At 38.7% G+C, this 27,762-nt stretch overlaps 1 protein-coding gene across 1 annotated transcript in view; it reads right to left on the reverse strand.

The window, feature by feature from the left end:
• The window catches only part of LOC149225989 (zinc finger (CCCH-type) family protein), a 201,179-nt gene that overhangs the window by 110,008 nt on the left and 63,409 nt on the right, over window positions 1-27,762 (reverse strand). The window contains exons 2-4 of the mRNA XM_089377373.1: window positions 21,349-21,441; window positions 20,861-21,211; window positions 20,516-20,588 (exon numbers count right to left, since the gene is read on the reverse strand). Of these exons, the coding sequence (XP_089233499.1) occupies window positions 20,516-20,588; window positions 20,861-21,211; window positions 21,349-21,441 (517 nt within the window). The remainder of the gene's footprint in view (window positions 1-20,515; window positions 20,589-20,860; window positions 21,212-21,348; window positions 21,442-27,762) is intronic.

Consider the following 27,762-nt stretch of genomic DNA (forward strand, 5'->3'; position numbering starts at 1 on the left):
ATGATAGCAGGGTAGTCGGGATACTTGATTCACTCTGATGTGTGTGGTCCGATGTCTTCCGTATCATTGACCAAGTGTGAGTTGTCACTTTTATTGATGATTATTCCAGGAAGACCTGGATCTTCTTCATGAAGACCAAGGATGAGGTCTTCATGAGGTCCCAAGAGTTTAAAGCTTTTGTGGAGAACGAGACATGGAAGAAGATCAGGGTGTTGCGGTCCAACAATGGGGAGATTACACCTCCAATGAGATGAAGGATTTTTGTGCTAGAGCGAGTGCACAGTTCCCTACACCCCACAATAGAATGGGGTTGCAGAGAGGAAGCACAGGGCCATAGTTGGGGCAGAGATAGCCATGCTCCATGATTAGGGGCTACTATTCTTTCTATGGGCTGAGTTGTGCAACAGTGCAATGTATCTGCAGAACAGGAGTCCACACACACTGTTGGGGAGCAAGACTCCTGAGGAGGCTTCTTCGGCGAAGAAGCCTAAGATTGGGCACTTTAGGATTTTTGGGTGGCTGACATATTCACATGTCCCTGAGGAGTAGAGGACAAAGTTTGAACCCACAGTAGAGAAGGGCAGTTTTATGGGGTATAGCGAGACCTCCAAGGCCTACTGCAATTATATTTTTGCGCAAAGGAAAGTTGTTGTGAGGCAAGACATGAGATTTAAGGAGGAGAGAGCTTTGACGAGGTCACGAGATATGGATCAAGTAGAGAAGCAAACTTTGTGAAAAATCGATAAAAATATCGCTTATTGCAATCAACCAATAATTATCCAATGTATTTAATTTTGAGCAAAATTATATACTACAAATACTAAATAAAAACACAATTGTAATATTCACAAAAATAAATTGTGGAAACTCTGATAGAAAACCAATCACAAAATGGACACAATATTTTTGGACAAAACGTCCCTGGAAAAACCCCAAAGGGAAAAACCAGTTCTTTATATCTGAGAGTTTTATTAATCTTCAACAAATTCTGCAATTGATAAATATTACAACTGCTTGCCAAACCACGACAAAGCTCCAACAAAATATTTCTTCACCTCCACAAGTCGATCTGACCACTGGAAGGCTCACAGCCTCCCTCTGCAACCTAACACAGCCTCTCCTACAATTCGCACTGCTATTCCAACAATCTATTGTGAATTCTTGTAATCCGCCTTTCCTGCAATCATATTGATTTCCTGCAACTCACTCTGCAACTGGAAATCTTGATTTGCTAAACTAGCAACTCGTACAGCCTCTCGTGGCAATCTCATACTGCCTCTCCTAAAAATCTCATACAGCCTCTCCTGGCAATCTCAGCCTCTTTGTCTACAGAATAACTCTAGGAGAATTTCTCCACCGAATCTCGAAAACTAGAAGAATACTAATGAAAGAAAACTCTGGAAAAATTTATTACTTCAACTGTTGTTGAAACCCTCATTGGAGTCAAACCCCACGCTATCACTACGCCGTCTTCATTGCGATGAATTGATCTTTGAGATTGCCCATCAATTTCCTTTATAATCTCTCGTTGAGAAATCGACGACCAAGATCTAGATTTGAAATGATCTAATCGATGGCTAAGATCACTTAGAAACTTTACTAGAAATCTCTAGAGGAAAAATGACCATGTCTCAAATATTACTAATTAATTAATCTATTTCCCTACGTTAAAACTTAGGAAAATAATTAAAACTGATTAATTAATTTAATTAAGACATTTACATTCAAAAGAATAACATGGGCATGGAGATATTTTCTGCTCTTGTGTTCCTAACCTCACTGATATATTTTCTACTCTTGTGTTCCTAGCCTCACTGATGCCATCTCAGGCTAGAACTCCTGTTCGAGCTACATCAACCAACAAACTCCTCAGCAAGGGAGTCCATCACAAGGTATGGGACCATCAAGTACAAGTTCACAGGAGACTAGAGGATCACAGGATTCAGAGGTGACACGTCCACGGGTTACAGGGTCACAAGGCACAGGTTCACCATCAACCACAGGGACATCATCATCAAGGGTTCAAACATCAGAGGAGGATATTCCCACCCTAGTGCTGGAGACTACTTCATGGAAGAGGAAGCCAAGATGGCTTTGTGATACCTTGCAGGAAGCCCAAGAGATAATGGAAAAGCCCAAGTGGTCAATTAGGGAGGGTAGACCACCGGAGAGATTTGGTGGCTATTTGGCTATGGTGAGTAGCATTTTGGAGACCGAGCCATCTAGCTACGAGGAGGATGAAGGCTAGCAAGTATGGCAAGATTCAATGGTGGAAGAGTATGCTTCCATCATGAAGAATGATGTGTGGGAGATAGTGTCGAGACTTAAAAGGAAGTCAGTGGTGACTTCCAAGTGGCTCTACAAGATCAAGTATGTTGCATATAGCAGCGTTGAAAAGTTTAAAGGTCAATTTGTGGCATGGTTGCTTTCACAGATAGAAGGAGTTGACTATGAGGAGACCTTCGCACCAGTGGCTCGATGCAATTTGATTAGAGCAGTGATCTCCATTGCAACAAAGATGGGTTGGAAGATCCACTAAATGCATGTGAAAACCGCTTTTCTCAATGGAATAATAGAGGAAGAGGTATATATTGAGTAGCCATAGGGATTCGAGGACTATGGGAGAGACTCTCATGTATGTAGGCTAAAAACGGCCTTGTATGGGCAAAAGCAGGCACCAAGAGCGTGGTATTCGTAAATTGATTCCTACTTGCAGAAGATGGGTTTTGAGAAGAGTGATGCAGACCCAAACCTATATTACATTGTGGTTGGCGAGGATACGCTCATTCGTGTATTGTATGTAGACGATTTGTTTATTACAGGAGGGGTTGATGCACTATTTTTTGGGTTGGAGTTTTGGTAGGAGGATGGGCATACCTTCCTGGGACAGGGCAAGTATGCAGTGGACATAATAAGGAGATGATTTCATATGGAGGACTGCAAGCCCATGGCCATGCCTATGATTACCAACTAGAAGAAGCTCGATGTTGTTGATTTTGAGTTGCTAGATCCCACTTTATATCGTCAGTTGATCGATTCGTTGATGTATTTGGTCAATACCATACGAGATATCTATTTTGCGGTCAATACATTGATTCATTTCATTGTGGAGCCTAGGAGGGTGCATTGGCTGGTTGAGAAACATGTGTTACGACACCTATAGGGTACAATGGATTATGGTTTGATCTATGTTCAAGGGGATGGAGTAGAATGACTGGCTACACAAACTCAAATTGGTCAAGATGTGTTTGTGACAGGAAGAGTACTTTTGGGTGTTGCTTCAGGTTAGGTTGAGCAGTAGTGTCATGGTTTAATAAGAAACAGCAATCAGTAGCATTGACTTTTCTGGTTAGGGCTCTTTTGTTGTTGTTATAAATTATCGGATTTGTAAATTGTATTATTTCTCTCTGTTGAACTATTGAAGACTAAAAGAAGATTTGATCAAGGGTTTCCCCACATTGGGGTTTGTCCCTAGCTGGTGCGACAACTTGTGTCCTCTTGTCTTGCCTTGTCTTCTACTATTTATGTTTATGTTCTATCTGCATTTTACTATCATGCTGATGTGATTGCTAATCTGAATATTGATACTGGGTTAATAAAGAAATTGAAGTAAAATTGCTCTAAAGCATAGAACATACCATTGTTTCCTAAAATTAACATGGTATCAAAGTTGAGGTGAAGACAAAGCCCAAGCAAGAGTGAAAGAGCAATCACCAAAGACAGTTGGAAAAGGACAAAAGGCCCAATGGGTTCCTCATCCTACTTCCCGGCTGAAGACAAGCTCCATGATAAATCTGACCATCATGGATGGAAGACGTCTCTTGATTTGACCTTGGAAGAAAAAGAAGTTATGGACTATGTGCAGGGTAAAATCCTTGAACCTCCTTCAAATGCACCAGCTATTGCAAAGACCAAGTACAATAGGGTTGAAATCAAAGCAAAGAATATTATCAGGGATTCCATTGACAAGCATCTGGTGGCCTACATCTCTGAATTGAAGACCTCCAAGGAGATCTACGACAGGTTGGTCGGCATGTTCAAGGTTAGTAATGCTAATCAAATTCTGTTTCTCAAGAATAAGTTGAAGGATATTAAGAAGGGCAAGGATGAGGACATTCAATCCTATTTCATGAGGAATACTACGATCAAGAATGATCAACTCTCGATTGGAGAAGTCATTCCTGACAGGGAACTTACTCTCACCACCCTTGGAGGACTCCCACTTGAGTGATATGTATTTAGAACCACTATACTCAACAATGAACGAATTCCAAGGTTTGAAGAATTGATGTTGAGATGCATTCAAGAAGAAACAAGAATCGTGAAGCAAGAAATGCCTTCTAATAGAAGCAACCCCACTGCATTCTCTGCTCATGCCAAAAGGAGAAATAATGCTGGGTCTAAAGGTCATTTCCATGGAAACCCTGGATCTAAGGGAGGAAGGAAGGGCAAATGCTTTGTTTGCAATAAGTTTGGCCACTATGCAAGGGAGTGTCCAAATAGAAGGGACACATCGCATGATGATGATCACAATCATTCCAGGGGAAACTTCAACAACAACGATCAAAGGATGGCGGGTCCAATGGCAAAGCAAAAAGGAATGTGGGACATCAAGGAAATGGTCAACCCTCCAAGAAATCAAGGAACTCCAGGTATGAAGAATCAAATGTTGTTAACAATAAGCAAAAAGAGTACTATCTTATATCGGCCCTCTCCACTACCTCTCCTCCGGACACTTTGGGAAATTGGCTGATTGATAGTGGTGCCTCAAGGCAGTTCACTGGAGACAAGGAAGCCCTCTCTAATCTAATAGAAAAGGAGACAAACTTGGAGATCATGCTTGAAGACGATGCCACCTATCCCCTGAAGAGAGTAGGGAATGTTACCCTTCAATTGAATGAAGGAAACACTATTCATTTGCAAGAAGTACTATATGTACCTAATCTCAAGAAGAACCTGGTGTCCATTTCAACCATGGAGGACAAAGGATTCAAGGTGGCATTCATTGATGGAAAGGTACATGTTTGGAAAAGAAATTTTAAAGATGCTTTTACTCTTGGGTTTAGGGTTGACACTTTGTATCAAGTTGGAGGAAGTCCATTGGGAGCCATGTCTTGCAACACATCTCTACAATCTGAACTATGGCACCAGAGGTTTGCCCATCTTCATTATAAGGCCCTACCTGATGTGAGACAGATGGTGATAGGTATGCCCGAGTTCAAAGTAGAGCATGAAGGTGTATGTCTGGGATGTGCCGAAGGAAAACTTACAAGGGGACCATTCCCCTCAAATAATAGCAAGACCACATATATATTGCAATTGATCCACTCTAACATATCTGGTATGATGCTCGTAAACTCTTTGGGAGGATACTTATATTATCTCACCTCTACCGATGATTATAGGATCTACTTCTTGAAGAAGAAGGATGAAGTTTTCACCTAGTTCCGACACTTCAAAGCCTTGATGGAAAACTAATGCGAGAAGAAAATCAACATATTCAGGACTGATAATGGGACCGAGTACAAATCCAATGAATTCCAAGATTATTGCAGAGCAGTTGCCATTAAGAGGGAGACTACAATGCCATACACTCCTCAGCAGAATGATATGACTGAAAGGAAAAATCACTCTATTGTAGAATCAATTCGTGCCATGCTTCATGATCAAGGCCTTTTGAAGTTCCTATGGGCTGAAGCTGCAAATACCGTCGTGTATGTTCAAAACTGATGCCCTCATCAAGCATTGGACTCCAAGACTCTCGAAGAAATGTTCACTGGTAAGAAACCCGATGTCTCTCATTTTAGAATTTTTGGAAGTCCCGTATATTTTCATGTGCCGAAAGAGAAAAGAAGCAAATTGGGTGCATCTGGGAAGAAAGGAATCTTTGTGGGCTATAGTGAAAATTCTAAGGGATATAGAATTTATGTGGCTAGTCAAAAAGGAAGTTGAGATAAGTCATAATATCACCTTCAACGAAGATATGGCCTTCAGAAATATCAACAACCTTCCTATCCTAAGGAAGGACAAAGAAGCTGACATCGGAAATTAGGGTGAAAAAGAGGACGAAACAATGCCAAATATTGATGAACCTATGGATCTTATAGATCCTCCTCCTCATGAGCCTTCCTCCTCCAAGAGGAGACCCTCATGGCTTAGGGAGACTCTCAAAGATGCGAGAGACATATTGCACCAAGGGGGACTTTCCGTGAAAGCAAGAAGTCAAACAAGTATCAAGGATACTATACCGTCATGAGCACTATCATTCAAAATAAGTCATGAAGAAACAAGTATGGAAGGATGCTATGAATGAAGAATATGAATCAATTATGAAGAATGATGTTTGGGATGTGGTCCCTAGACCCCATGACAAATCAGTGGTCACCTCTAAGTGGCTCCACAAAATCAAGCATGGAGCTGATGGAAGTGCAGACCCTCTCATTCACAAATGTAAGAGGGAGTTGGCTTCTGAATTTGAGATGAAGGACCTAGGACCGATGCACTATTTCCTAGGGTTGGAGGTCTGGCAAAAGCCAGGTGAAATTTTCCTCTCTCAAGGAAAATATGTTGTGAAGATATTGGAAAGATTTGGGATGGTGGACTGCAAGCCTGTGACTACTCCGATGGAACTTAACTTTAAGAAGTTATGTGGTAGTGTTGTTGGACCTGAATTGGGAAATGCTTCTAAGTATCGTCAACTCATAGGAGCACTGATGTTCTTGGTGAACTCCTGTCCGGACATATGTTTTGTAGTTAACACATTGAGCCGATATATGGTTGAGCCTCACCATATACATTGGATTGCTACAAAGAATCTTCTGAGATATCTTCGGGGCACAACCACTCATGGACTGAGATACACTGCCAGAGATGTGATGTTGCATGGTTATTCTGATGTTGATTGGGTTGGCAATGTGGTGGATCGCAAGAGCACTTTTGGATGTTTTTCTTTGGGTTCTGCTTCGATACCCTGGATGAGCAGGAAGCAAAAATCGCTTGCCTTGAGCACAACCGAGGCCAAATACATAGCTGCTAGTATGGCCTCATGTGAAGCTGTCTCATTAAGGAAGCTCTTCAGTGAGTTGTTAGGACATGTGTTGGATACCACAGTGAGCCTTTGCGACAACCAAAGAGGTATCCGATTATCAGAGAATCTCGTGTTTCATGATCGCTCCAAGCATATAAATATCAGGTACCACTTTATCCGGGATATGGTACAACAAGGAGCAATAAGGCTCCATCACATTGGGACTGATGAGCCGATATTCTGACAAAGCCCCTGGGGAAGGTCAATTTCTTGGCCTTCTGAGAACAACTTGGAGTCATGGAGAGACCCTCTTATGAGGGCCCTGTATGAAATGGACATTGAGTTCTGGGAGCTCTGAGGGGCTTGGGGTACTTCTTGGAGCAATGAGCAACCACAGGGTGAGTGGTTCAGCCTTCCCTTGTGATACCCCTTAGCGACATGTAGGCAGGATGAGTGTTTCATCCTTCTCCTGCTGAGACATCCTACCCATGCAGTCTGTGACTCATGGGAAGTACCTTTCATCTGGCCAATGAGTAGGGAAATGAGGATAGGGACCATAGTACTACCGATGAATGCATTGTGTACTATCGTACTCCCTGTGCTAGGATGACCGATATTGATCTGGGATCAATAGGAACTGACTTCGGGTCAATAAGAGTGGTATGAGACTCTCTCTTTTATTTGGGACTGACTTCGGGTCCATCGAGAATAGTATGATACATTCTCGATCACTTCTTCTTCATAGTTCAGCAGAGCAAAGCAAAGTACTGCAGAGCAGTGAATTGATGGCAGAGATAGTACAGATTGGTGGATGGATTAGCAGATGGAGTTCTCCCTATTTTTGAGGGAGTGCTAAAATTGGCAACTAGGGCCAAACTCCACATGGGTCATCTTATTTATGACAGTTGATATTTTTCTTGGATTCCTCTCTCCGAGAGGTGTAGGATTGATGTAAAGATCATCCGATTCCGGCATGTACAAATGAGGTTATGAATTTATTTTGATTATGGACAAATTGTCAAGGTCGGCCAGCAAACTTATGTAGGCTCAGAAGCCCAATAGTCACGTCTATTCATCCTCAATGTTTGCTATAAATACATGGTGCCTTAACTTCATTTGGACACACTCATCTTCACACTTCTCTCTCTCCCCTCATTAATTAGGTACGGATTTCTGGGCCTCTCTCTCTCCACAGGTCCGAAATTTCAAGACACTGAATTTCTAGATAGTTTGACCAAGCATTGACCAGCGTGCATTGACCTCCTTTGACTGCGTTTTTGTGAGGGCTATCTCAAATATTGCCAGTAATTGCCAGTAAAAAATTAAGTAAAATTTGACATTCTCGTTTATTGTCGATCTTGAGAGTAAGGTTATCGGACATTCGGACGATATCAAGAAGCTACAGGATATGACAAATCGGATAGAACAACAACGCGGCAAAACCATATCAAATCTGAAATGAATCATAATCAGAGGTCATTGCTGAGCATTTTGTGTGACAAGATGAAGGTTACACCTGAACAACTACTCCAAGATGATGGAGGTAATCAACAACACAATTCATCAAATTCAGCGAATTCTCATGAAAAAATGGAGTGTCCAAAAAAATCATCCATGCACCATCAAGGAAATAGTAACGTGACTTTTTCAAATAAGCAACTTTGGAATACATTCACCAATCAATACCCTCTTTTCGCTCCACCGTTAGCGACGTATCAACAAAGAGCAAAAATCGATCTACCCAAATTTGATGGTAATGAAAAATGCAGCGTTGTGTGGCTGAACAAAGCAGAAGAATATTTCGAGATTTACGATATTGACAATGATGACGAAAAGATTACACACGCTTCCATGAAAATGGAAGGCGAAGCATATAATTGGTATATGTGGTGGAAGAAGACGACGCTCGCTATCAGTTGGAGAAAATTTAAGGATGTATTCTTTAAAAGATTCCAAGGTGTAAATGAAGAAGAGTTATTTCCAAAACTCATCAGATTGTGACAAAAAGGAAATGTGGATGAATACACTCGAGAATGGGAGACCTTAGCAACACGAGTACCTGGGTTATCAGAATCTCGTCTAATTCAATCATACATCTCTGAACTTAAAACTCATCTATGAGTAGAACTTGAGCTTCATGACATTACATCAATAGAAGTAGCAAGACAAAAAGTAAAAGTTGTTGAAAAGAAATTTGAATAGATATTGTGGTCAAAACCGGAAAAAGTATATTTGAGACGAAGAATGCCCCAGTCTGTGAATATGGATAATACAAGATATATACCACCATATCTTCGTGAAGGCGAAAAATCTAACGTGGAAATGCAAAGGATAAAAGAAGGCAAATGCAAATGTTGTAGTGAGAAGTGGGACCCTAAACATAGGTGTGCTAAAGGAAAAGAATCAAAGAACCTATATAACTGTGAAGCAACTAATGATTCAAACAGTGATGAATCAGACATAGAAGGAGTAGAAGATGCCCCAGAATTCTCTCCAGAATTAGATGACAGAAGTATTTCGCAAGTGTCATTATCAGCTATGACAAGTATATCACAACCCCAGACTCTAAAATTAAAAGGACATATAAAGAAGAACAACGTAGTGGTTCTCATCGACTCTGGTAGCACCCACAATTTTTTAGATGCAACCATGGCAAAGAGACTCAACATTTTCTCATTCCCCTTGCCCAACATGAAGGTGATGGTAACCGAGGGTAAGAAGATTGAAAAGGTAGGGAAATGCCATAAGGTCAAATTGCATATTAAAGACTTTAATTTACAATCCCCATTCTTCACTGTACCATTAGGAGGAGTAGATGTGGTCTTAGGTATCCAATGGCTACGAACCCTAGGTACTTACTCTGCCAACCATCAAGAGCAGTTCATAAGCTTTAACTAGGAAGGGCAAAGGTACAAGTTATACGGATTCCAAGCACCAAAGAATCAAATCGTGTCGTCATCCCAGATGATGAAGATGATTCGAAAAGGAGCACCAGCTTATGTAGTACAATGTCACCAATTATAAATGTTAACTGCAAACATGATTAACGAAGAGTCACCAGAAGTACAAGAGCTTATTCAGAAGCATGAAAAGGTATTCCAAGACTTGCCCATGAAAATGCCTCCTAACAGGGAAATCAAGCATACAATAGAAGTCAAAGCAGGATCAGAACATGTCAACATCAAGCCGTATCGATATCCACATCACCAAAAGACTGAAATTGAGAGATTAATCCAAGACCTTTTAAAATGTGGGATCATCTCGAAAAGTAAGAGTTTGTATGTTACTCCAATGGTATTGGTAAGGAAGAAGGATGGATCATTCAAGCTATGCATTAATTATAGAGGATTAAACAAAATAACGATTAAAAAAAAATTCCCAATTCCCTTTATCGACGAAATGTTGGATGAACTACATGGCGCAAAATACTTCTCAAAATTGGACTTAAGGTCGGGCTATTACAAAATCAAAATCAGGGTGAAAGACATACCAAAAACTGTGTTCCGAACACACAAAGGTCACTGCAAATTTTAAGTGATGCCCTTTGGGTTAACCAATGCACCAACAACATTCCAAGCCACTATAAACGAGTTATTCCATCCATATCTTAGGAAGTCTGTATTAGTTTTCTTTGATGATATTTTAATTTATAGTAAAACTTGGCAGGAGCACCTACAACGTCTGCATAAAGTTCTTACACTACTGAACGAGCATCAGTTCTACGCCAAGAAATCCAAATGCACCTTTGGGAAGGAAGAAGTAGAATATCTCGGACACATAATATCCCATGAAGGAGTAAAAGTGGACCCTAATAAAATCAAAGCTATAAAGGAATGGACCAAACCAGTTAATATATCAAAGCTAAGAGGGTTCTTAGGATTGACTGGATATTACTGAAGATTTATTAAAAACTATGCACATATAATTGCACCTCTAACAAACCTTTTAAAAAAGACTTCATTTCAATGGAATGAGGAAGCAGGAAAGTGTTTTGAAGAACTGAAGGAAGTTATGTCTAACGCCCCGGTATTGGCAACTCCAGATTTCTCTAAACCATTTATCATCGAGTGTGATGCTTCTAAATTCGATATAGGTGCAGTGTTAATGCAAGAAGGGCATCCAATAGCTTTTGAAAGTAGGAAGCTCAATAAACAAGAATGTCTTAGGTCCACATACAACAAGGAAATACTCGCTATTATGCACACATTGGCTAAGTGGAGACAATATCTTTTGGGAAGTAAGTTCTCCATTCGAACAGACCATAACAGTCTCCAGCACCTCCTTCAACAAAAAACACTTTCCGAAGAACAACAAAAATGGATTGAAAAAATTGTCGCCTTTGACATGAAGATACTACATAAAATGGAAAAAGACAATGTAGTCGCAGATGCCCTGTCTCGGAAGGACGAAGAACCAGCATTACTGGCAGTGTCAATTGTGGTCCCTGAATGGCTTAATGAGATTCGAAGTGAGTATGCAAAGGATCCAGAAATAACTACGATAATCAATAACCTTCCAGACAACTCAAAATTTGAATGGAAGAATGATATTCTATGGTACAAAGGAAGAATCTATCTGAATTCAAACTCCAAGTTTAAATCCAAGATACTCAAGGAGTCACATGATTCACTGTCAGCCGGACATGTAGGATTCTTTAAAACTTACTACAATGCACGGAAATCATTCTTTTGGAAAGGGATGAGTCGTGATATTCAAAAATATGTAGCAGAATGTGACAAATGTCAAAGAAATAAAAGTGAAAATATTACGACACCTAGATTACTTCACCCCTTAAACATTCCAAATCAGAAATGGGAAGAAATATTGATGGACTTTATTGAGGGATAACATGTATCTGAAGGCAAGGTTAAGATTTTCGTAGTAGTCGACACGCTCACCAAATATGCTCACTTTATTCCACTGAAGAAATCAGACTCGGCAAAACAAACCACTGAGATATTTTGCAAAAATATTTATAAATTACACGGTTTTGTGAAAGTCATTGTGAGTGATAGAGATGCCAAATTTAAGGGTAGTTTTTGGAAGGAATTGTTCAACCATATAAGAACATACCTAAATATGAGTTCCGTTTACCACCCTCAAACAGATGGACAAACGGAGGTTGTCAATAAATGTTTGGAAGCCTACCTATGTTGTTACGCTACAGAAAAACAAAATAAGTGGGTTCAGTGGTTGCATCTTGCTAAATGGTGGTATAATTCTACTTATCATACGTCAGCAAAAATGACTCCATTCCAAGCTTTGTATGGGTATGAACCTCTGAAATGGAAGGATCTAGCTATCGTCCAGACAAATCTACCAACTGTTAAAAACCAACTAGAAAAAACCCAGAAAATTGTTCAAACTCTAAAAGAAAATTTAAATAATGCAAGAAATCGTATGAAGCAACAAGCTGATCGAAACAAAACCGAGAGAGAATTTAAAGTTGGAAAATGGGTTTTTGTCAAGCTCCAACCATACAAATAGTTGTCTTTGAAACAAAAAGGAAAAACTAAATTGCACCAAAGTTTTATGGACCATATCAGATTAACAAAAAGATCAGTCAAATTGCATATAGTTTAAGCCTTCTAGATAAAAGTCGTGTTCACAACGTCTTCCATGTATCCTGCCTTAAAAGGGCACTTGGTGACCATCAATCAACACAAACAACGCTTCCATACTTCAATGATGAAGGAAGGGTCATTTTAGAACCAGAAGGTATCATATCCACTAGGGAAAAGAAGCTTCGATCTCATGTAATCAAGGAATACTTGATCAAGTGGAAGGATTTACCAGAAGAAGAAGCTTCTTGGGAGACTAAAGCATTTCATCAACAACATCCGTCGTTACGTATGCTTTGAGGACAAGGCATTTTTTGGGAGGAAGTCAATGTTATATAAAAAATTAATTAGTTAATAGTTATTAGGCAAAGGGCATGATCTTTGATCATGCCCATTCACCAAGAGGCACCCAAGGCAGTGTAAAGCCAGGGGCCTCCCACAAATTGTAATCATCTTCTATCTTTTAATAATAGAAAATATGAATTTGTTGAGTATTTGAATGCGTTTGTGCCATACTGTCTTGACTTTAGCAAAAATGTACCCTTCACTCAAGCCAAAATCATTGCTTAAGCATGTTAATCCTTTTCTACCAGATTTAAAGGCTTCCGTTAAAAAATTTCATCAAAATTGGACAATATTGACTGATGTCCCTGGAGGATCAAGCTAGATGCAAAGGCTAGGCAAGGAGGCAAAGGGTGGTTCTAATGAGGATCCCAACATAAACAATGGTTTTGATGATATCTATGTCACTTGGTCTGAGTTTGTGTTCAAGTTCAGCAAAAAATCATCAATGCAAAATTATGCAATAAAATTCAGCATTAAGTTCAAGAAACTATAAAATCCAAAATTTTAAAATATATGAAATAAAACTGAATGCGCCAATTAAAAATATATGATAAAATGTGAATTGGCATAGAAACATTAGAAGCATATTTTAAAATCTATAATGTTATACAAAAAATTAATGTTAAACATAACATCAAATGTTTTACAAAATGCTTTAGTAATGTGTAACAAAAATGCAGAAGGGTAGTCACAATTTGCAAATGGCCTAGAATGGTGCAAAATTATAGATGATTTAGGTTGCTAGTGGCATTAGTTAGTGGGTCACCATGGTTGTTTGTAATGTACATTGGCAATAGTAAATCTTATCTCCGTTGCAACCCATATAATCCAACAGTTAGAGGCATATACCACTTGACTTGTCTATTATTACATACCTATGGCTATTTTGTTTGCTCATTCTTCTCTCATCTGCATTTCCATCACCAAGGTGATTTCTCTACACAACCTAAGTTCAATAATGGTTGAGGACCATTGCAATTAGCGATTCATTTTCTATGCAATGTTCTTGTGCTCTACACCCTGACAAAAGAGGTGCTATCACCGTCATTGCCGATGAGTATGTGGGCATGGAGGTATCCGAATGAGAGAGTCAAGATACTAGTCTATTGCTAACTAGAAGTATGACAGATGTATGCAGTGGGGAACACTAGCTTAAGGTATTAGGTTTTACTATTTAGCTTTGAGGATTTTGTTTTCATTTTTTATAATTAAAAGAAAAATTCCACAAATTCCGATATGTTTTAAGTTTGATGAACTTCGAACTCAAAGCTTCAAGTTGGTCCAAGATGTTGACTTAGAATGATATGTAGTTAATTGTAGCATGATTTTTTGTACTCTAGAGGCCATTTAAAGCCTCAATGTCTATGTATTTCATTTCAGATAAGTATCGTTATTTCAGCTTGGTGCCATTTTTCTATATTCATGCTTAACACTTACATGTTAATATACATAAGTAGAGTCGCAGAGTTTACATATTTGGTGTCTAATGATTTGGTTGTCATGTGTGTGTTTATTTTATGTATTTTTTAGTACACACACATTGCATATTTTATACATATTTTTAGTACACAAATTCACCAGCCGATTAATTATGTATAAGATATAGATTAATTATGTTTTAGTTTCCATATATTTTAATTTATATTTCTTAGTATTTCAACAGGGGTCCCCTATGTTAGCAACTCCAATGTTCCCTATGATATTCACTAGAATTTGGGGATGCTTCCACATGTTCCTCTAATTCATTTACCCCATCTCGTGCCCCAAAAGCTTGATGGAGCATTCAAGAAAACTTTGAATATTTAGTGTCTAATGGTTTGGATTTGAATGGGTTTACATTTAAATATAACTTTTTTTATCAAAATTTGATTATTTCATGCATTTATTGGTGGACAAGTTTTCTTTCTAATTTTTTTACTAGTTCCAATTTGGTTCCAATTTTTGGGATCAACTGGTTTGATCCTAATCAATGTTGTGAACATCGCAATCGGGATTAAATCGATAAGGGGAAAAAATCAGAGAGAACCCAAAAAAAAATATCGGGTACAAACAACAACAACAACAAAATCAAATTAAACAAAACATCAAAAACAAACAAACAAACAAAAAGGAAAAAAAGCAGTAAAAATTGGGAAAAAAACAGTGAAAATCAGGAAAAAAAAAATCAAAAAAATTGGGAAAATCAAAAAACAGTAAAAATCAGGGAAAAAAATCGGCAAATACACAAATATTCATTTTTTTCCAATTTTTTTAATATCTAAAACATCTACAACATAAAATAAATGCATTGACACATAAATATTGTAAAAGAACTAATATATAAGATGTGTAATATCATTTCTAGTGCTACATCACAAATAACAATGAATCATGTCCTAAATAGTAAGTCCTGAGTCCTGATTTCCTCTGCCCCTCTTGCGAGAAAATGCAATAGCTTTCCCTCTAAATGTAGATGGCGATGGAGTTGGCAGTGGACTCTGTTGTGCTCTAGAAGCTGAAGAACTAGGAGCTACAAGAGGTAGACCACGTCTCTACTAGTGACAGAGGTAGGCTGGGTAGGTGGTGTCACCTCCTCCTCTTGTTGCTCTTCCTCCTCCTCCACTACCTCCTACTCTAACCAATCAGTGGCAGACTCCATGAGAGGCCTCTCGGCCTCAACCCTACATGCAGTAGCGGTGTCAATCCCATCCAATGAGATGGCCTCCATATCAGGTATCCTCTCAAGTTGCCTCACCCACAATCAAAGATTGTAGTAGACGTAGACCATGTCATTAAGTTGCTGGGACTCCAATTTGTACAAGGGTCATAAAATAATAATTATAAAAAAATTATTATTTAATGAATTCAAAAAAATTAATTGGAAATTTGGAATATTTTAAGTTTTAACCTATTGCACTTCTTGGTGTGTATTTTTTCAAATATACTCCAGTTGTGCTCGCATCCTGACGAGCTACATGTTTGGCTGAGCACTCAAATGGCAAGTCTTCACAGATTGGATACTCTACCACCATAGCTTCTCCAGCATGCATCTACAACTTATGAAGTTATGAACTTAAAGAAACAATGAAATTTGAAACAAACTAAAACATACCTGGCATTTTAGTCTTCTTATCAACCACAGCCATGTCAAAGCTAAATGTGCCACCTATCATCCTGTATATCTCCCTTTCTTTGGAGATTTCTACACGTTCTACTGGAGATGGCACCATCCTCTGAGCACAGGTGAAGAATCCATCCATGACCTCAGCATCAAATAAAAACCACAAGGATAAGCAAATGCAGGGTTCAGGTAGATCCCTGCAGCATGAATGGGACAATTGGGTGTGTTGTTCCATCGTTTATCAATCACTTCCCATAAGAGGAGTTGTTTTTGAAACCCCTCATCTCCCTTATCATCATAGTAGGTCTGAATGGACTCTTTAGCCTTGTCCATGGCCTCATACAAGTCGCCCATTGCAGACTTGTCACCGTCAACTAATCGAAGAACCTTTACCAAAGGTTCAATAATGTTGCACACCTCTTGCACTCCAACCCAGAAGCTTTCCTGGTATGAAACTAATCTACATATGGCCTCTCCCTCTGGTTTACGGCTAAATGCCAAAGAACATCAGTCATCTTAAAAAAACATTCTCTTCACATCCCACATAGAATTCAAGAGAGATTGAAGAGATATGAAACTGGTGGCAAACCGTGTAATGGCGGGGGGCACCAACTCCTTGTTGTTGGTGAATGTTCTCATCAAATGAAGCACAGATGCATGATTATATATAAATTTTATAATGATTTTTTGTAAGTCAACACAATCTTTGACAGAAGGAATTTTTCTTATTTTCTCCAACATCAAATCAATGCAATGTGCAACACAAAGTGTCCGAAATAAAGTGGGATGCCTCTCCATAAGCTTCTTGCCAGCCACAACATAATTTGCAACATTGTCCATTATGACTTCGACAACATGTTCTGGACCCACCTCCAAAATAAACACATCCAACAAATCACATAATAATTGTGCTTGGGTGTGTTGTTCCATCATTCATCAATCACTTCCCATAAGAGGAGTTGTTTCTGAAACCATTCGTCTCCCTTATCATCATAGTAGGTCTGAATGGACTCTTTGGCCTTGTCCGTGGCCTCATACAAATAGCCCATTGCGGGATTGTCACCATCAACTAATCGAAGAACATTTACCAAAGGTTCAATAATGTTGCACACCTCTTGCACTCCAACCCAGAAGCTTTCCTGGTATGAAACTAATCTACATATGGCCTCTCCCTCTGGTTTGCGGCTAAATGCCAAAGCACGTCAGTCATCTTAAAGAAACATTCTCTTCACATCCCACATAGTATTCAAGAGGGATTGAAGAGATATGAAACTGGTGGCAAATCGTGTAATGGCGGGGGGTGCCAACTCTTTGTTGTTGGTGAATGTTCTCATCAAATGAAACACAGATGCATGATTATATATAAATTTTGTAATGATTTTTTATGAGTCAAAAATATCTTTGACAAAAGGAATTTTTCCTATGTCCTCCAACATCAAATCAATGCAATGTGCAGCACAAAGTGTCCAAAATAAAGTAGGATGCCTCTCCATAAGCATCTTGCCAGCAGCAACATAATTTGCAACATTGTCCATTATGACTTGGACAACATGTTCTGGACCTACCTCCAAAATAAACACATCGAGCAAATCACATAATAATCGTGCATCTTTAATATGTGCAGATGCATCAACAGATTTCATAAACATTGTCCCCTTGGGACAATTAACCAAAAAGTTTATAAGGCTTCTACCCTTTTGATTGGTCCAACCATCTGACATCATAGTGCATCCTGTGTGTGCCCATGATGCCCTACACTCCTCCAATCTCTTGGTGCAATCAACCTTTTCATTTTGAAGAAAGCAACCTCTAAAGTCATCATAAGAAGGGACTTTGTACCCTGGGCCAATAATTGCAATAGCATCAACCGCAGGCTGGAAAAATGGATTATTTCTTGTAACGCTGAAAGGAATATCACTTCAAAGAAAAAACTTGCCCAACAACTTGTCAGCTTCTTCTTTCTCCTTTTTTTAATAATTGAAGACATAGATGGTTGTGAACCAGGCGTGGTTCTAGGAACAAAATATGATGAGGCAACTACAGGTTGGTTGTAGATACTGACGTTGAAGTAGAACCAATGCCATTCTCATATTCACCTCCTAACACTCTACTCCCTACTAGTTGACTCTTCAGAGCTAACTTGGACAGTTTGATTTGCTCTATTTCTTCCAATGATCTGAGGGCTCTTCGGATGATTTTGGGATTTGTATTGGTGCAAGGCACTACTGCATGTCCAAGGATTTGTGCAAGGTGATACTTCAATCTATATACCCCCCCATCATATGATGCCCACACAAATTGCAAGTCAAGTTTGATCTGTCAAACCCTTCATCAGGTTCACCAAATTCCCACAAAGGGTCCAAATTCCTTGTCATGTTTGTAACTTTGTTGAACTCTTGAGTTTTAATGTAAGATGAAATTTGAAGTTGAACGGTTAACCTAGGGCACAAAAAGAATAAAAATTAAAAAAAAAATTACATACAACACATTGAATTTTTGACAACAACAAAAAACCTCAACTCAATGCAACAATAATGGGAAAAATGCATATTCAAACCCAAGCAAAAATGATGCAAAAAAACGAGGGCGCAAGAATAAATTAAACTTACAAATCTAACAATCATTTTTTTGCATTTTTTATCAAAATGAACCCTCTCCACTCTATGCAACAAAAAAGAAAGAAAAACCAACTGAAGAATAACCAAAAAAAAAAAAAATCATATCCACTCAAAAATCATTGAAAATCAATGGGTTATAAAAACCCAAGCAAAAACAAATTAAAAAAAAAATGGCCAAATTTGATGCCCGTACCTGGAAACTACGCTTTGCTAAAAAAACTTGGTCCAAACTCGAATATTTCTTGCTTGGGATGCTAAATTCCTTCGCTTTTCTCCTCTTTGGCCCTTGTAGATGACTTCTTCTCCTCCTCAGCTCTCAATCTTGCCCTCTGTCTGAAAAAATGAGAAAAAAAACCAAAAATTGAACTTAACAACTCGTTGTTTTCCGCCGTCACGATTTTTATTGATAGGGTCGCAATTTCTCACAATTTTTTGAAAATAAAAAAATTATCGTTTCAGCGAAAAAAATTGCAATTTAATCGCGATGTTCGCAACACTGATCCTGATAACACTGCCTCAAACACACATTTACTCATTTATGGATGGTTGAAAGTCAATAGAAAACATCAAATGGACAAAAATATGCTTGTCCACTTTATAAAGTTGCAAAAACCCATTGGTTACATTTGGAAGACCTGGTATTTTAAAATTTTCCAAAGAGTCCTTCACAGTGAAACCTATCAGTGAAAACGTGTCCGCAATCTCACAATCAATATGATGTCCAAAGCTTTTCAACCATTCTCAAATATTTGCACCAAGAGATAAAATAGATAAGATAATTTTATTTATAATAATAATAATCTAAGCCCCCAAGGGGTAGCTCAATTGGCGATGGCCATGAAAATGAAGTATTATGTGTGAGGAGGTACGAGGTTCAAATCCCCCAAATTCACATGTGTCTGGGGAAGGGGCATACCAAAGGCACCTAGAGGTTATAGTGGTAGCGGTTGGAATCAACTCCATGTCACGGGAGTATGAGACCAAACCAATTGCCGATTCCTCTAGATACAAATAGAAATAATAATAATAATAACACTCTATTTAAAGTCATATCCTAGCCAAACATCAAATTAATGTCCAAGAAAAGACCATAGAAGTATGTCGAACAAAGTTTTAAAAAAAGTACATACAATATCAGTACATTCCAAGTGAGTTGCAGGAGAAGTGAGTTGCACTCTATAGTCCAAGTGGAACTTGTGGGATCCATGTGTAACATTTATAAACCAAAATTAAGAAAAAAAAAATTAAGGCCTGCAATGTAAAAAAGTAAAAAACACAATGACCACTGATTACAATATTGCGAAATAATATAAAATAGCATAGATCCATCACAACCATAGATCATTTAAGCACTGAGAGGTCTAGGCCTAGGTTTTTTTATCCATATCATTTCTTAATAGATACAGGGATAAGATGGATCTATGCTAATGCATTATAGATATGGTCTGATATAATGAAAAAACATGGTATCACTAAGAATTTGATCTACTACATAGTAGCAATAATATTATGGAAGTCTACAGTCCAGATGGACGATGTCATGTCCACATGCAAGATTTATAAACCAAAATCAAGAAAAATTTCAGGTCTGGAAATGAAAAAGTTAAAAAACAAAATTCCACCACTGATAAACACAATATATTAGTGTATGTGTGTAAACGAGCATAAATCCATCTTAACCCTGGATTTTTAAACACTGAGAAGGTTAGGCCTAGGTTTTCCTTATATTCCTCTTGGTGCTCAAAAGATGGATCTATCTTAGTGTTATATCCAAGTAAACACATCACAGTAAATGATGCCAATGACTTTATACAAGATAGAATTTTTATATAAATAGTCCCCAAGTAAGAGAAACTGAGATTACCTCGGTTCTTTGCAGAAAGAATCCATTCAGGAAGTGGCAATTCAGATGGGCATGTTTTCCGTGCATTACGGGTCTTTACAGAAAATCCAAAGGATTGTATTAGAAAAATGCAAATAATGTTGTAATAAAATGCTTATTGGCTTCCACATGAAAAAATGATTAGTTTTGTGAAAGATAAGCACTAAGCAAACTATAGAAATTTTGTTGCATCCCGGTGAACATATATATATGGACAAACTAATGTAGAACAAATTCACTAATATCTCTTAAAATTTAAACATCTTGCTAGATTGCAATAGATCCTTAATTTTCAATGTGATTTCATTTGTAGGCATAGACACATACAAGTCTTTTGAGAATTTGTGTCATTGAAGTTTTCTTGTGAGTTAGCTGCTGCTCATATGGCATGTTTGCAAGAGGTGTAACAGCATCACGAGCACTCCTCAGCTTTATAACTGATCTATCAGAAGCAGAATGATTGTTTTGCTCAAGGTTTCCATCACCAAGAACCTCAGAATCCACAGGGGATTTAATCTCACTGTTTGTTTGTTTTGAGCAGAAAGCATCAGGATCATCCATATCTTGGTCATCTGTTTCTCCCTGTTCTAGAACGTTTATTTGCTCCTTCTCCCATGGACGTGGTAGAACATCTGCAACTCTTAAATACCTCTTGTTTATAGACTTTCCATTCAATTTCTGTAATTAGACACGTCATTCATATTAGCAAAAAATGTTCAGGCAAGAGCATCTGCTGAACAAATATCATATACAGTAAACTTTCCAATGGATGTCCAAATATCATGTACAGTAAACTTTCCAATGCATGTCCATACCTCTGTAGCTAATGTAACATGCTCTTCACTGGAAAAACAAACAAAACCCTCCCCCATGCCACTTTTCTTCCTGGCATTGGTAAATGGAAGTTCCTGCCCATAAAACAAAATATCAGGTCCATTTTGCACTAACTTTTAAAGTAAAAAAGCGAGATTATTACTTTGTAAAACCCAAATTAGATAAGGGAGTTTTCTTATTGTTCAATTAATGACAACAATAGTAGCTCAATGGGACTCAAAAGTACAACCAGTGTGTAAGTACATAATGGAAGTGAAAAAGCAGCTCCTAACCCCAATATACATGAAACAAAATGCCACAAAACTAGATAATAGTAATAAAAAATATCACAGTTACGAAGAAAATTCCATGCCAAACATAAAGTGTGAATATCAAGTCACATCAGAGCGAGAGGCAGAAGGAGGGGAGGAAGAAGAAGAGAACTATCCCACTGAGTCATCTATCACCAAGAAGGGTTTGTTACACTGTTTGATACCCTCATCTGAAGAGAACCCGGGACTGATGGTACCAAGATTTATGATCTTGGACAAACATTGACCCCCTCCCGCAACTCTCCTAACAGTGTAGTCCATTGAGGAAGAATCTAGTAATAGACCCATGACTCTATGAGTACTCTAGACAGTGTGAGGCAAGCAACCTAACTCTGTCATACATGAAGCTTCCTCGAGGCCCTGATTGGAACTGGTCTGCAGCCTATAGGTCCAGAGGAGGTGTGGGGCCTCATCGATCTGCAGGTGGATGTCACGAGATACAAAGTTCAAACCACAATTTTCTTCAAAGAGTCAATCAAGCAATTTATAGGCACAAAATACAGACATGAGCCAAAGATATGAGTAAATACCCTAGAGCATGAAGAAAAATGAGATAGAAGCAAGATAATGGCAATATGCTATAGGCCAGGGAGGGGCAAGGTAATTAAACCACTATCAATGGCTAGAGGTTCCCCTAAAATTTACCGGAAACGGCTAATCGGGAGCGGTAATATTATATAATAAAAAAATTAAAATATAAAAATAAAAAATATTTTCTAATTATATAATTTATATAATAATCACAATTAATAATGAATCAAAATATTAAAATCAATTTAAATATATAAATATATAATATATAATCTCTCTTATATATAAATATATTCTTTGGGTGTCTCTCTCCGAGAGTCTCTCCCTTTTATATATATAAAATATTAAAATGTCAAGTTCATTATCATTTCTCTGACACATGACGAGTCTTTGAAACAATCTGGTTTAAAAATACAAAGGAACAGTTTTACATATGTTTCTCTAGTTGTTCTCAAGAGAAAAGGTAAAGCAGCTCTAATGTTTAAGCATTGACTGCCACATACAATATGCACACACAATCTTCTACAATATATACACATAAACAACAAAAGAAATAATCATCAGCATGACATCCCAAATATCGCCTTACATCGAGGTGCCACACGCTTCCTTAACCCATGAAGAGATTCCTCCAGTTTCTCAATTAAGGATATTAGTGTTAAGGATGTCTTTGGCCTTTCCTCCTGCGAAGGTTTCAACATAGGCTCATGTTTTATGGGCAGTGCAGCATATTTCTCTACAGGCTTTGTATTCCCCAACCCCGGGGAAAGTCGGAACTCCAAAAAAACTAGTCTTCAAAGCTCCCGGAACTTTCCCAAGCTCCCATTGCAACTCACGCTGAAAAGTAAATGTTCCCATACAGTTCCAAAGCTCCCGGAAGCGCGGGAACCATTGGAACGAGTTTCCCAACTCTTGGGAGCGGCTCCCATGTAACAGAGTATAAATATAAGCATCTCCATCTCCAGCTCATGAAGGTGACACACCTTGTGGATCTTGACAAATTGTGGTATATTGTGATGTGTCTCTATTCGGAGTTGATGGGAGCAAACCCAAAGTTGTCCCAAAGGGATCCTGAGTGAGTGCATCCAATGCCTGCATGGATAAGGGGGGTGAGCAATGATGCCATCCCGCAGCTCCAAGTACTTTAGGTACAAGGACATCTTTGAGCCTAAGACTCATCAAAGGTGAGGTCCATTTGACTTAAATATACAATCTGTGGATATCCTCTCTAATAGCCTGACTCGATACCTGTCTAACTAACAAGAGATGACTAAGGGAGAATCCAAACCAATGTTGCACAAAGCAGTGACGGTTTTGGAAGCGGGGACGCGGAAGCGTCATTTCCCAAAAATCTAGGAAGCGAAGCTTCTCTGAAGGGTCTACTATATATATATGTCTACTATATATATATATATATATATATATATATTTATTGTTTTTACATTTATATTAAAAAAAACATCCAAAATACCAAATTAGTTGTACAAGACATGAAAACATGCATATTTTACCATAAATCAAGATAGATATGGCATCCATGATTCCATTGTACATCAATTATTAATTATTCGAGCATCAACCATCTAAATTCTAGCAATTACAAACATACATCAAATTTTTAAGCATATCATAAAACATAAACATTTAAAAGTTAAAATCATCAAACATTCAAGTAACTTATCTAGCAAGTAAGCAACTGTCAACATGAGTCATGTCCAAAATTCAAATGATAATGTTTACAAAATAGGTCAGTTGGCCACCACAAAAACTCAAGTACACACTAGACTAGAAAGAGTAAGATAGAAAAGTTTAAATTCACAACAAGACTACAAGTCTAATCTATGACAAAAGTAGTAAACTGTGAATATATTTACTAATCTCCACCAAGAACAGCACGTGAGCCTCCATGGGCTGGCAATGAAAAAGATGGTGGCCCTGGAAGTTGTGGCAATGGGACTAATAAAGATGAAGCCCTTGCGGTTGGTGTTGAAGCATGGAACCTGGGAACCATGGGACCGGATGGGGGTGGCATCTCAACTCGATCATCATCATCTTGGATAAGAGCAGAATCCAATTGCTCTAATCGCAACACTGCATCCTCCAAATTGGGCTCCTCTAGATTTTTGTCCCAAACCTTAAGGTCTTTATTAGTCTTTGCATCATCACAGTAATGGGACAACAATCGCAAGTTGTAGTGAACATAAACCAAGCTCTTTGCCCAGTCTAAATTTAACCTATTCCTTTTAACACTATGGATGAAAGAATAAGAGCTCCAACACCTCTCTGTAGAAGAAGTGTTTACCACCTATGATAGCACCCGCAATGCCAAATTTTGCCGAAGTGGAGTAGCAGCTCCATGCATGTTCCACCACTCGAGAGAAGATAAATTCTCTCAATCTCTAATTAGATGCATGTTCCCAAATGGACCAGTGCTAAGCGTATAGTTGCTCAAATGTTTCCGTAGCATGGCAAACTCCTCCTCATCAAGGACTAATTTATCCAATGCTTTCATATAACCAGATAGAACCTCTGGATCTAGGTGTGGTTTTCTCCTGCTCCCCCCCCCCCAAGTGTTGGTGTTGAAAGCCATGATGGATGATAGTATTTAGGTGTCAGAACATATGCTAAGGCATTCAATGGAATGTTTAGTATTTCCCATCGTTTTTCCACATCTACACGAATATAATTGTACAAGGTGATATCTCTAGAGTCTAGGTTCAACAATGTCTTTAATTTGCCCCAACATGCTATCCATTTGCGCATACACCTCCCCAATTATTGGCCAATCTGAATCTGCAAACTTGATCATGTAATAAATTGGTTTGATAGATTGTAAAACATATTTTATCTGTGACCAAAAGTAATTCTCAAGAGTAGTGTCCTTCGTTACATTAGCACCATCCTTATCCCATGATTCAGAGGTCACCATATTAGTTAAAGCTTGTCTCACCTTTATTAGTCGCATAATGGTGAGGTAATAACTTGCAAATCTTGTTATTGCAAGTTTAAGCCACTGCAACTTGGAGCAAATACCATAAAAGTAGTTTACCCTTGTATGCCTTGTGATAAATTTAATGAGTTGCTTTCCTCTCTTGTAAAGCTCATTAATCCATCCACATTCTTTATGCTTCACAATATCATGCATCAAAAGATTCCATGTGTGCACCAAGCATCCAAACCAAAATATGTGTGGATGAGTATGCTTAATAGTTTTTCCTACTACCTTTACAATTTGTTGCATTATCAGTGATCACTTGAACCACATTATTAGGACCAACATTTTTTATTGATTGCAATAGGAGATCTGCAATGTTTTGGGAAGTTGCACTGATGGAGAAGGAGTCATGGCATGCAATAAACACTACACCACTAGCAAAGACACCAAGAACATTTATCAAATGTTGGTTTCTAACATTTGTCCACCCATCTGATACAACGAATACCCCACAATCCACCCACTCATTTGTAAAATGTGTCAAAGCTCTTTGAACTTTTGCTTTTTCTCTTTCTAATAACATTGTTCTGGATTTCTCATAGTCGGGACTCTTGTATCATTTTGGGGCTTCATTGATGCCCTTAACCATATCATGCCAATAGGAAGAGCGAAGCACATTGAATGGTACACTGCAAGCACAAAGAAACCAGACTATCTTTCCATCCATATCGTCCCTCCCAGCAACATTTAGGAAATCCCTTATTGTTATTCTACTTCCAGAGGTTGCAGAAGTACCATGAGGAGATGAGCTACCAAATCTAGAGGTTGCACGTTATTGAGAATGAGTTTTTTGTTTCTTGTTTTTTCTGTTGTGCAGCGTCCCTCCTCTATTTGGATGTATTTTCTTCTTTGTTTAGTTGAAACCTTAGGGCAAATTGTCATCCCCATTGCACCCTTTTTCTCATCACTGTCCATCACCCCACAAAGATACCTCCTCACACAGGTATAAGAACCACTATATGGTTTTCCTCCATGAAAACCATGAGGGCACAGAAACTTGTAGCTTCCACCACCTTTTCCCCCTTCAAGTTTGGTCACATAATTCCACAAGGGTGTCAATGCAACTTTTCCCTTTTGCATTTCAGTGTCCTCTTCAAACCCTTCCTCCTCATCATACATTAGGTCACTCATATGAGGATAGTGATCCTCTTGTTCTTCTTATCTTCTATTCCTACCCCCCCTTACCATCATGAAAACCAAAAGTGAAATGATACATAGAAGCCAAAAGAACACATTTTTGGAATATGAATATAGATGGACAACCTATAATGAAATGAGCAAGAAAGAATGGGAAAGAGTAGGAGAGGTAAGAGAAAAAATACAAACAACAATGACAGAAAAATGACGGAGATTGGGGTTTGCACTTATCTCTTTAGTTCTTGTAGATGGAAGCCCTTCTTTACTCCTCCAAGCTCCTCCTCCTTGACTGCTCCTAGTTCCTCCTCCTTCAGTTGATCCGGGTGGCTCCACACACATGTAGAAGTCCCAGAGCACTCAGAAAGGGTCAAAATTCAAAGTGGTCAGAATGCTCCCAAACCAGCGCTAGATCGAAGTGCTCATCGCCCTGATTCCAACGATATGAACGGCACTCAAATTCGAGCTCGTATGGAGGAGATAGAGCCAGTCAAAGTTGCAGTCAAAGTTGGGCCGTGGGCCAAGTTTAAGTGTCCTGCAAATTCACCGTCAACCGTCGTGGAAACTTAGCTCCCAAGTGCGGGTGAAATTATTGTCTCTTTAATTTATCTAATATCCCTTATATTAGACAAAATCTAAAAAGCACCTATTATTAATAAAAAATAAAAATAAAAATATGTGATGAGGAGGTGGGCCATGACCCCTGCCAACCCCCCCCAAACTATATGTCAAAAACAAACTTTATTAAAAAAAATAGGCCAACAAGCCATGACCCCCGCTGGCCCCAACAACCATACACCAAATATATACATATATATATAACAGGCGGACCCATGCCACTTGTTAAGAACCGGAAGCGACGGGGCTTAAACCCGCCCGGTCGACCTCCCGGGCGCCTCCACACAAAATACCATAACAAAACGCGCCACCGTCGGGACCATGCAATCCAACCAACAACAAAATTAAAACGTGAAAAAATTTTGATATGTATTTATGGCTCGGGTGGGGATTGACCCCGGGTCATCGGCGCACAAACCGTAAGCCATTACCGTTAGGCCAAACAGCCTTGAGTTGTTTAATCCGCCGACTTTTTGTTTTATAAACCATGTATTTTCTCATTCAACCAAGGGAAAGGAGTGTAGAACGGAATGGGGAGAGACCCAACGGAACGGAGGTGCCCGAGAACGGAGTTTCATGCAATGGAACCACGCCCTGGTGGAACCATGACACAGTTCCAAAAGGCAGAACCTTGACACATTTTTTGAGACGAGGAATACTTTTTTGATGCCTGAAAGATTCCTTGGGAGGTAAAAATTCATTTTGTCATAATGTAATCAAGTTTATAGTCATTTTTCTCAAATTTTCGCAGGGAACGCAATGGCAAGGTCGGATTCGCCTTTTGAGTAGCGGATATGCAAATTCCC

Source organism: Pinus tabuliformis, chromosome J (assembly GCF_031772625.1).
Source record: "Pinus tabuliformis cultivar Carrire ecotype Pingquan chromosome J, CPIR1, whole genome shotgun sequence".
In the NCBI taxonomy this organism is placed as follows: Eukaryota; Viridiplantae; Streptophyta; class Pinopsida; order Pinales; family Pinaceae; genus Pinus; species Pinus tabuliformis.